Here is a 10,937-nt window from a genome sequence, read left to right on the forward strand (position 1 = left end):
TAAGGCTCTATTGGAGAAAGAAAAAGAGTTGTTGGATGCAATTGATCTGGAGAAAAAGAAAGCAAAAAAGGATAACAAGAGATATGAGTATAATATCAAGAAAGCTTTCGACTAGGGACTTACACCATCACCGATGGTAGATGATGACAAGTTGAAAGGTCAGAAAGCTGGTACATCCACCTCTACGCCAAGTTTGTCACTGGAAGAAATAGATGAATCTTTGGCTTCTGCTATGCTAAATCTAAAACAAAGAAGGGAGGAAGAGAAAAAAGAAAATGAAATTGCAAAAGCTAAGAAAATGATCCAAGCAGAATCACAAGTGAGTGAACCAGCTTCAGAAGAACCAAAAACAACAGTGTAGAACATTGTTGTACAAGAAGAGAAGACTGTGAGCTTGGATGCAGCTACAGTGGAGCCTGAGTTGCATGTATCAGAAATGATGCCTGTAACTAGTGTAATTCAAGAGAAGCCTGCACCAGAAGTGAGAAATGAAAAGGATCCTGCACCACAAGTGATTAAGAAGAAGGTTACACCAGATGGGGTTGAGGAGCAGCCTGCAACAAAAAAGACAAATGAAAATGCTGAACCAGAAGTTCTTGAGAACAAGGTTGCAACACAAATGGCTGAGGAGCCAGCAGAACCTCATACTCCTACACAGTCGCAGGTGAAAATAGCAGTGGAAGCTGAATAATCTGTTGGTGCAGGACAATCTTCTCTTCCTTCACCAAAAACTCCACTGAATGAAGTCTCAATATCAACATTAATTTCAAGCACAAAAACAGATTTGAAATTGGACGAAATTTTTGAAGACAAAGAGGAAAAAGAAGATGAAGGAGAAGGGTAAATTTTAACTGTATTCAGACTAAATTTGTATTTGTGAAACTTTGGTTATATTATGAAAACTATTTTAAAGACATAATAATGTTTTGGTTATTTAAAATGTCATGATTTAACTTTTTAATCTTTTTGTTTTTCGTTAATATTCATTCTTTTTATAAGTTTTGTTCAAACTTGTTTAATATGTTCATACTCTTCTAGTTTTTGTTCATACTTGTTAAATTCTTGGATCATTCTTCTGGAATGTTATGTTCTTTCTTTTTGTACTTTTTGTTCATTCTTTTACTTTATATGTTCATTCTTTAAAATTATTTGTTCTTTCTTGTTCAAACCTGTTAACTTCTTGGTTCTTCTTCTGGAATTTTATATTCTTTCTCTTTATTTATCTTATATGTTCGTACTCTTAATCTTATATGTTCATACTCTTAATCTTATATGTTCTTTTTATAATTAGGTCGATTTTTTGTTAAATTTTTTGTATATACAGAAATGAGAAAGGTGACGAAGGAAAAAGACCTCAGAGGATTCACAAACTACCGGCTGCCTTCTCTTCTCCATATTTGGTCAAGTATCGAGACTTGTTCAAAAATCTGGACACCATGCATCAAAGCCTAGCAGATTATGTGTTAAGTGGTCAGGACAACAGGTATTTTCTTTAATTTCACGTAAAAGTAATTTAAAATTTAAATTCGAATACTTCCTCCTAATTTACTTCCTTTTTGTAGTGAGCTTCTTTATTTTGATGGATATAACTACATCAATAGAGAAGACATGAAAACACTGGTTGATGAAGTGGAAGTGGTTGACTGTGTGATTGATTCATGGTCGAAGTATCTAAATGCAAAGGACCATAAAGATAAACTCTTTCTTTCAACAGTTCCATATGTAAGTATAATAATTGATGTTATTTAAAATGTTCATGTTGTTTATATAAAATGATCAATTTTCTTACAAAGAATGTTCAATATAAAAACAAGTAATGTTTAATATATTTAAATAGAATGTTCATAATTACAACACATAATGTTCAAAAGTTTGAAATGGAATATTCATTATTGAAATAATTAATGTTCAACAAAATTAAGATAAAAAGTACGAATGATTAAATTGAAATGTTCATTATCATTGTAAATAATTTTACATATCTTTTTAATTGAATGTTGATTATCTTTAAATGCAGCATATTATGTGCACAAACAAGGTATGTCCAGCAGGATCCTCCAACGAAAAAAGGCTTCATGATTTTAAAAGCGGGATTAACGATGAACTGAATAACTATAATTTCAAAAACATTCATCAATTTAAACAGGTAAACCTATATAACTTCTAACCCATTCCTAAAACTTTAATGTTCATTTTAATGTATATTATTATTCATTGTTTTTAACTTAAATAATTACCTCTTTTTCAGATATTCATTCCCGTTCTTGCTGCAAAACACTTCTATCTCCTAGTCATCAACCATTACAATGCAATTGTGGATGTAATTGACAACAGGCCTCTACCAAAAAATGTAAAATTTGAAGATAAATACGAGGACACCCAGAAGTTGTGGTAAGAAATAAATCCTTCATAAATGTATATTTGAAACATCAAAAGATAATTATCTTACATTTTTGAACCAAAATTCCAGTTGGATGCTTTTGCAAAATATATGGGCACATTTGGTTATGACGTAGAACCAATGCAAAAGTATGAAATGAATTTGCTCAAGATGAAATGGAGAAGCACGAAGGACTATACAAACTGCGGTGTGTATGTCATGAAGAACATGGAGACCTATACTGGTGATCCAAGACATAAATGGATCTGTGACTTGAAGGCAAATGATGTAAGTTTAATTTTGTTCATTCTTCTTTCGTATTTTGTTCATTATTTTTATTGTTTTTGTCTTTTCTGTTTTATTGTTCTGTCTGTTGAATTTCTTTTATATTCCTAATTTTATAATTTAATATTTGGATTTCATAAAACATTTTTAATTTTTTTTTTAATTTTTGATATACAGACAAATCAAATAAGGAAGCTTCGTGTCACTTTCTGTGGTCTCCTAATGCTTTCAAAGCAAAATGAAAAGCATGAGTCAAACATAAATGAAGCATGGAGGAGTTAATGAAAAATTAAGCAGATAGTAAGAAGGTTAACAAACAAAGATAGATTTTTAGTACAATGTAAAGTAAATATTTGGGTATTTTGGTGGTTTGTTCAAAAACATATGACTTAGTGTTCATTTCTTTTATGTTTAATATTCAGTTTCCTTTGCAGTATTGAATCAAATGCACAACAAAATTTGCAACTCAATAATGCATACAATATAAATATTTATTAACTGCTTGATTTTATGAAAATTATATATAAAGATTAATATCGTTAAACAATGTTCATTGAGAAAATAAGTAATAATCAATATGAAAATTACTAATATTCATTGTATTTCAATATAATGTTCAATTTTAAAATTACTAATATTCATTGTATTTCAATAAAATGTTCATTTTAGAAATACTTAATGCTCAAAATTTTCATATAGAATATTCACTTTGAAATTCGTATTGTTCAAAATCTTTAAATAGAAAACACATTGACAAATGTGTATTGTTCAAAATCAAAAGTAGATAATGTTGAATATATTTGACTAAAATGTTCATAAACTTCAGAAGGATGTCTTGAAAAAACATAAAATAAATTCAAACATAAAATATTATGAAAAATAGTGATGATCAAAATGTTTGACCTCAATATTCATTCTATTAAAACTAAATGTTCAAACACAATAAGAGCACGTACTACCTTACCTAAATGTTCATTCTATTTAAAATAAATGATCAAAACGTTTGACCTCAATGATCATTCTATTTAAACTAAATGTTCAGTACAAATAAATGCACGTACAAATTTTCAACTCAATAATCAATAGTTACTAAATCCTTGACTTTTAATGGCTTTTTCAGCAGCCATTGATTCATCAAAAAGAGCTAAAAAAGCATCATACTTAAATTTCAAATAAGCTTGATTATTAGCAGATTGATGAGATCCTTTAGTACCCAACGGAGGTTTAGTAACCAATGAAACTTTAGGTCCTTGAACCTTATATCCAACTTGAGTAATTTTTTCAGCCTGAATAGATCCTTGAACTTTAGGTACTACTTGAATAATTTCTGAAGCATGAACAGGTCCTTGAACTTTACCTTCAGTAACAGATGGAGCTTTAGTAACAGATGAAACTTTAGTAACCATTGGTGATGGTGAAAGTCCCAAGTCAAATGCACTCTTGATATCATACTCAAATCTCTGCTGATCCTTTTTTGCTTTAGTAGCTGATGTTCCTTTAGTAGCCAATGGTGCTTTAGTAGCCGATGGTGCTTTAGTAGCCAATAATACATTAACTTTTGTACATGCATCGGTTTTAGTACTTCCATGAACATATGAATCATTTAAGGTTTCATTTGTTGAATTGTTTTCCTAAAATTGACACAAAATGTAAAGACATTCAAAAACAGAAATTTAAATATTCATTTTAAAGAATTAAATATTACTATCTACCTTGTCCGATGATTCTACATTTTTATCAACAGCAGCACCTCTTCTAAAATATTTTGGAGGTGGCTTCGGAAAAGAAGCATCAACCTGAAAAATTAATAGTGATCATTTATCAGATAATAATGTTAATATATTTATAACTAAATGATCAAACTTTGCAAGGATAACAACCTGAAATAGTGAAGGATCTAGTACAACTAGATCAGATGAGTCATTAAGAGAATTAGAGAAAATCACAGGAGCACCAACTTCATCCAACTCCTGCAAAAACCAAGCAAAAAAAAAACAAAAAAAAGAATGTTCAATTAGTTATGTGCAAATGATCAATTTATAAAACATATATGTTCAATATTAATAAATATTTACCATGACTGCAGATTGAGCCTTAAACCTTGTTGCATCTGTAAATATTGCTTTTCTCTTCCTCCAATTCCCTTTAGCTTTATTGTAGATTTTCTCAACTGTACTCTTCAATCTGTCATTCCTCTCACCTTTTTTCCTTAAATTCTGTGGGTTTTTTTACTAAGGGCACAAAGATATCTTCACCCTCTTTAGGATCAGAAAAATCAATTGTACCCCTAATACTCTCCACTTTTTCTTTTAAAAGACCAAAGGCAGAATCAACCTCAGCCCTAGCTTGAAGAGAATCTTGACTAGACATAACAAGCTTAACAAAATTCCTAAGGGTTTGTGCCCTCCAAACAAAATCCGCAACTATATTGGACTTTTCACCATCATCTTCAACCAAATGACTGCACATAGCCGCTTTTGTCCACCTCTTCAATATATAGAGATTGGGAATCTCTGGGACACAATGCACATGATAAACACGAAGCGCATGAGAACATAATAAACCCATTTCAGTAAAATACTGACAAGTACAATCCACTGCAAAAGTCTCTTGGTTAAACTGAACTTCATGTTTAATCAAGTCTTTTTTAGGCCTCCACACATAATAACTTTTCTCTGTAGCTGTGTTTCCGCGTTTTTCTTCTTGAGAACATACCATACCTTTAAGAAATTGTTCTTCAAACAAAACATATGCTTCTATAGTGTAAATCTTTCTCGCATGAAGAAGAATTCCGCAATTTGCAGCTGCAACTTCTGGTCTACCTTTGCAATTTCTGTAGTCATGACCATTCTCTTTGCTCCTCCACTCAGAAATAACATCCAAAAAAACATGATAAAAATCACATAAGCCTTGTGTCTTATCAAGTCGATGGGAAACTGACTTGTTGGTAGTTTCACAACGCTGTGATGATAACACACCACCAGACCAATAGTTCTTAGAATAAGCAGGACACCACATCTCTCTGATTGTATATAAATTCTTCAACCATGGATTTTCAACGCATTTATAGTGAGTCAACATTCTGAAAAACAAAATGTTCAATATAAAAATCAAATTTGTTCATCAGAATATACCTATTTGTTCAGAATCAGAAAAAGCATATAACTTGGTAATAACATGAAATAATAAAATGTTCATTTCTTTATAAGTAAATATTCATAAGATTACAAGTACATATTATTTATTAATTTGAAGTAAATAAGTAATACAAATTAATTACCTTGGCCAATGATATTCAAATTCAGCAGCAGTTTCACAATACTTCAGAAGATAATTGAATATGTCAGAAAAACCATCTAAAGCTCTATACTGCCCAATATGCTTCTTTGAATTCTCCCCAATATGCCACGTACATAATCTATGTCTAGTATCTGGAAAAACATTCCTTATCCCAGCAGCAATGGATGGAGCTTGGTCTGTCATAATGGTTATTGGAGGATTTCCACCCATTGATGTAAGGAAAGTTTGTAAAAGCCAATTAAAAGATTATGTTTTTTCATGGAAATTTTGGTATTTACTACCTTTAAAATACACCACTTTTGTATTTACTACCTTATGAAATTTTTATTTTAAATTACTAACTTAAACTTCCAACTTTTTTTTATTTACTACCACTTTACAGTTTTCTCATTTTAAAATTAAGATATCTCTTTCGTTTCTTAATCGTTTAAAGTGATTCAAAGTTCATTATTTTCCTTTTTCTATAGGTATTTCATTGATAACGCCATTTCAAAAAAATTCATTTGATAATTCATAAATATTTTAAAATTTTACAAATAATATTTAATTTGTTTAAACTTTTACGAAATGTTAAAAAGTAGGATCCCTATGGAATCCTTACACATAAATGAGAAGAATAAGCTTTGAATCACTTAAAATGATTATGAAACGAAAGAGATATCTCAATTTTAAAATGAGAAAACTGTAAAATGGTAGTGAAAACAAAAAAAATGGAACTTTAAGGTAGTAATTTAAAATAATTTTTTCATAAGGTAGTAAATACAAAAGTGGTGTATTTTTAAGGTAGTAAATACCAAAGTGGTGTATTTTAAAGGTAGTAAATACCAATGATAACAAAACCCATTCCAAACATAACATTATTAGCATGATGGTTCATACCAACAAAAGGAGCACAAATCATATCATATTTATTGGTCCTATAAGTAGTATCAAAAACCAATAAATCCCCAAAATAATCATAATCTCTCTTCATCCTACCATCACGCCAAAAGAAACTTAAAAGTCCATCTTCTTCACTAAGCTCAAAGTCATAATAAAAATCTTCTTCACTGGAATTTCTCTGAGCAAAATACTTGATTAACTGATGACAGTCATGACCTTCAAGTTTATTAGCTTTTGCACGTGATAAAGCATTATAAGCATCACTAGCTGTAAAACCAACCATAGGAGATCCGCCTACTTCTTTCCTCAAAACCCTCAAGGTATCAGACACTTTAACACCACTAGCTTTTAAAGTAGACATAAAGTAAATAGCCTCCTTACTAACCTTCCTTTGTGATCTTATCAAATGCCTCTTATTTAGAGGAACCATAGCATGATTATGAATCATATTATGATTCACAACCGTCCACACACCATCCTTACCAATAGAAAACTGAACAAAAGCAGTACACCCAGTACGCGTATCCAATCTAGCATAAGACCTTGTTCTCTTCCTTTTTTCATCTTTAACCCCTTCGCAGCTACACAAGAACCGTTTCATAGTATAAAGTTCACTGTTTTGACGTTTCCGACCTTTCCCAACCCTAATACCAAAACCTTTACTAAAAGCATATTCATTATACAAAATCATAAGCTTCTTCTTCATTTTTAGCTTCCTTCATCATTAACATAGATTCTGACCCTTCAACAAAAAGACTTACTTCCTTATTCACTGCGAATGGAAGAAATGTTCAATGTTAAATTAGGGATTGTTCAATGTTAATATTGTGAATGATCAATTTCAATAATAACTAACATTTTGAAATTTTAAATGTTCAATATCCTTAAATAAAATGTTCAATATTAAAATAATAATGTTAAAAATATTAAAATAGAATGTCCATGTTTAAATAGGTGTTGTTCAATGTACTTAAGTAAAATGTTCATTACGAACATAGGTAATATTAAAAATATTAAATAAAATGTTCATTGTAAAATAGATAATGATCAATAAATCTTAATAGAAAGTTCAATATAATACAATAGAATGTTCATTATCTAAATAAAAAAGACACAATACATTTCAATGCAATGTTCATTACTAATATACGTAACATTCAAAGTCATTAAATAAAATGTTCATTATTATTGTAGACAATATTCAATTTCCTTGAACTGAATATTCATAATTTGTTAAGAATGTCATAACTAAACAATGAACAATTTTTTCTTTTAGGACAGAACAATTCAAAAATTCATAACATAATATGTATTTTATCAAAATATATAATGTTCATAAGATCTGAGCTAAAAATTCATTAACATTATATACATTAATAATAAATAAAATTATGAATAAAAATCGAACAAAAAACTAACGTACAATTGCAAAAAAATAAGAAATTCTGCAGAAAACCAAAACAAAGATACAAATCAAAATCGAAATATCCAGCGAAAACACGAAAAATAACAAAATTCTAAACACATTTTATCCAAAATCAAAATATAAAATCGAAAACAATCAAAACCAAAAACATTGAAATCAAAACAAATAAATGAAAATAATAAAAATGTAAACTTACATTCTGACATCAATGTACTTAAAATTCCAGAATTAGATTCGAAAAGAGCTTCAGAATTATCCATAACTGCGAGCTCCATCGAAACAAAGGAGAGAGAAAATAGGAGAGAGAAAAAATTGAAATAAACCCTAAGAACAAAAATTGCGCAACTTGAAGAAGAAGTAACAAAAAAAAAAGTTAGGAAACTTAGGAAAAAGATGCTGAACGACATCGTTTTCGGGGGGTACAGCCAGCGCTGGCTGTACCCGCATCACACGACGTCGTTTGGTAAGGGGTACAGCCAGCTTGGCTGTACCCGAGGGCAGCCAAAAAATTGCGCGTATCATATGAAATGATTCATGACTTCTCATGAAAGCGAGTCTTTATTTTTCATTATATTATTATCAAACTTACACACGTACAAAGACATGCACATCTTATATGGTACACATTATTTAATTTACGTGTTCAACTTCGTTGATTTGTGTACTAAACTAAGCATATATATATAATGCTGTATGTATAATGCTCTTAATTTACCATTTATGGCACCTACCACCTACAAAAGGTCCTTGAACACAAGCAATACCAGGGCAACAACTATTACCAAAGAGGGTGTTACAGTATTCGCCCTCGTCGGCGCATCTCAGACCAGACTCAGTCGACGACGACGTGGTTGTTGCCGCCATAGAATTAGCTTCCTTATTATTTTGATCAACAAATTGCATTATCATCATCTTTGGTTTATGAATATTCCCATTATTATGCACCATGTTTGTGTTTGGTTCGACCATTGTAACTTCTTCCATCACGTACATCTTTGGCATTTCTTCACTACTTACTGCAATACGGAGTAGTAGACAAAAGAATTAAGGATTAAAAAAAAATCAAAATCCAAAATCACATATGCTAATTAAATTAAATTAGATTAATTATTGAAACTCAAAAAAATAATTAATTAACCTGTTGTAGTACTCAAAACCAAGATTAGGGCAACCAAAACAATTGGAGCAAAAAGCTTGTGTAAGGAACCCTCCATTGCTTGAAATTGCTATATGTAAATTATGATAGAGCTAATCAAGGCTATTTTTTTTTTCCTATGTTTTGTTTTGTTTTGTGTTTTATTTGCTTTACACAAGTTTTCCGAATATTTATAGTGCTAAACCACTATAAGTGAAATAATAGGATGTAATCAAATGAGTCAATTACCTAAATTACGTGAAACGTACTTCTTGCATGAAGAGTAAGTTGAATCATGTAGTTAGGAATTTAGAATGCATGTTTCCGTTGAAAGTGGAAAATGACAAATACACTGCCAGCAACTTATCCTTTCATAATTTTGAACATTATAAAATTTACCCATGCATGTTAATTAATGTCATCCATGTTTTAATATTAAAATGAGAGGATAGACAGAATAGTTTTATTATTGAGTTCAATTAAATTGAGGAGGCAGGCTACATCGCAGTCCACCAGCGACAAAAAGACCCCGTACCCAAGGTAAAATGGTATTTTTCGCTAGGTGAGTTGAAAAGTCAAACAAATTACTAAATATCGGCAATATGACAGTAATTGATACAACAATGACATGCAGTATTTTAATACAACAATGACAGTATTTATGTAAACGATGATAATACTTATATAACACTTGTATACATACTTTTATCCATTCATTTACTATGCAACACTTTTATCCATTCATTTAAGTAGTCCCTTTACTTTTTCTATTTCATTACACTTGTATACATAATTTCCTTTTTTTGGGTGATTGTGACAGTATTTTAATACAACAATGACAGTATATATATAACAATGACAATACTTATATTACCGATGACAGTATATAACAAGTTAGCAACACTTGTACACATTTATTTAAGTGTGGGCCATCTTTCCAACCTTTTTTATTTTTTTTATTTTTTATGGGTGGGTATGGATTCTTTTTATCGCTGGTGGACAGTGATGTAGCATGCCTCTAAATTGAGTGCCTCTAATGTGAGAAACATCCAATCTGATACGGAGTACTCTGTAACATGATTACATAGTTACATGAATATATATATTGTACAACTTTTTCACTTTTACTCGCTATGATTTTAGTTTATACTACCTCTGTTTCAGGAAGTTTTTTACAGTTACTATTTGTACGGACTCCAATGCAATATTTAACTACTAATATATCCAATTTCGTATGCGGAAAAATTATAAAAAGTTGATATTCTGAAAATACATACCGAGACCAATCTAACAAGATCTTACCTGTAACGTTTTGATGTATATAATAGTGAGAATTTACGGTTAAAGTTTACATATTTTGAATACGTATTCTAAAGCGTAAAGAACTTTCAAAAACGGAGGAAGTATAGTATGACCGTTCCTCTATGTTTACTTGACTAATTCATAAAATGGAAACAATACTGGAAAACGATAACAGTACTGAACGAACCCTAAGCAAACTTTAATTTGTAACTAAAATAATACTTCGT

General features: G+C 30.4%; 2 protein-coding genes across 2 annotated transcripts; both read right to left on the minus strand.

The window, feature by feature from the left end:
- Positions 1-6,773: 6,773 nt before the first annotated feature.
- Positions 6,774-7,553, minus strand: LOC130462893 (protein FAR1-RELATED SEQUENCE 5-like). Its single transcript, XM_056831867.1, has one exon. It carries the CDS (start codon positions 7,551-7,553, stop codon positions 6,774-6,776), a length of 780 nt encoding a protein of 259 aa, XP_056687845.1.
- Positions 7,554-8,812: 1,259 nt separating this feature from the next.
- On the minus strand, positions 8,813-9,573 carry LOC130464340 (uncharacterized). The gene is made up of 2 exons (XM_056833872.1): positions 9,412-9,573; positions 8,813-9,289 (listed from the first exon to the last, which is right to left on the minus strand). Exons 1-2 carry the CDS (start codon positions 9,485-9,487, stop codon positions 8,985-8,987), a joined length of 381 nt encoding a protein of 126 aa, XP_056689850.1. The 5' UTR covers positions 9,488-9,573; the 3' UTR covers positions 8,813-8,984.
- Between the last annotated feature and the right edge of the window lie 1,364 nt (positions 9,574-10,937).

Source organism: Spinacia oleracea, chromosome 6 (assembly GCF_020520425.1).
Source record: "Spinacia oleracea cultivar Varoflay chromosome 6, BTI_SOV_V1, whole genome shotgun sequence".
In the NCBI taxonomy this organism is placed as follows: Eukaryota; Viridiplantae; Streptophyta; class Magnoliopsida; order Caryophyllales; family Amaranthaceae; genus Spinacia; species Spinacia oleracea.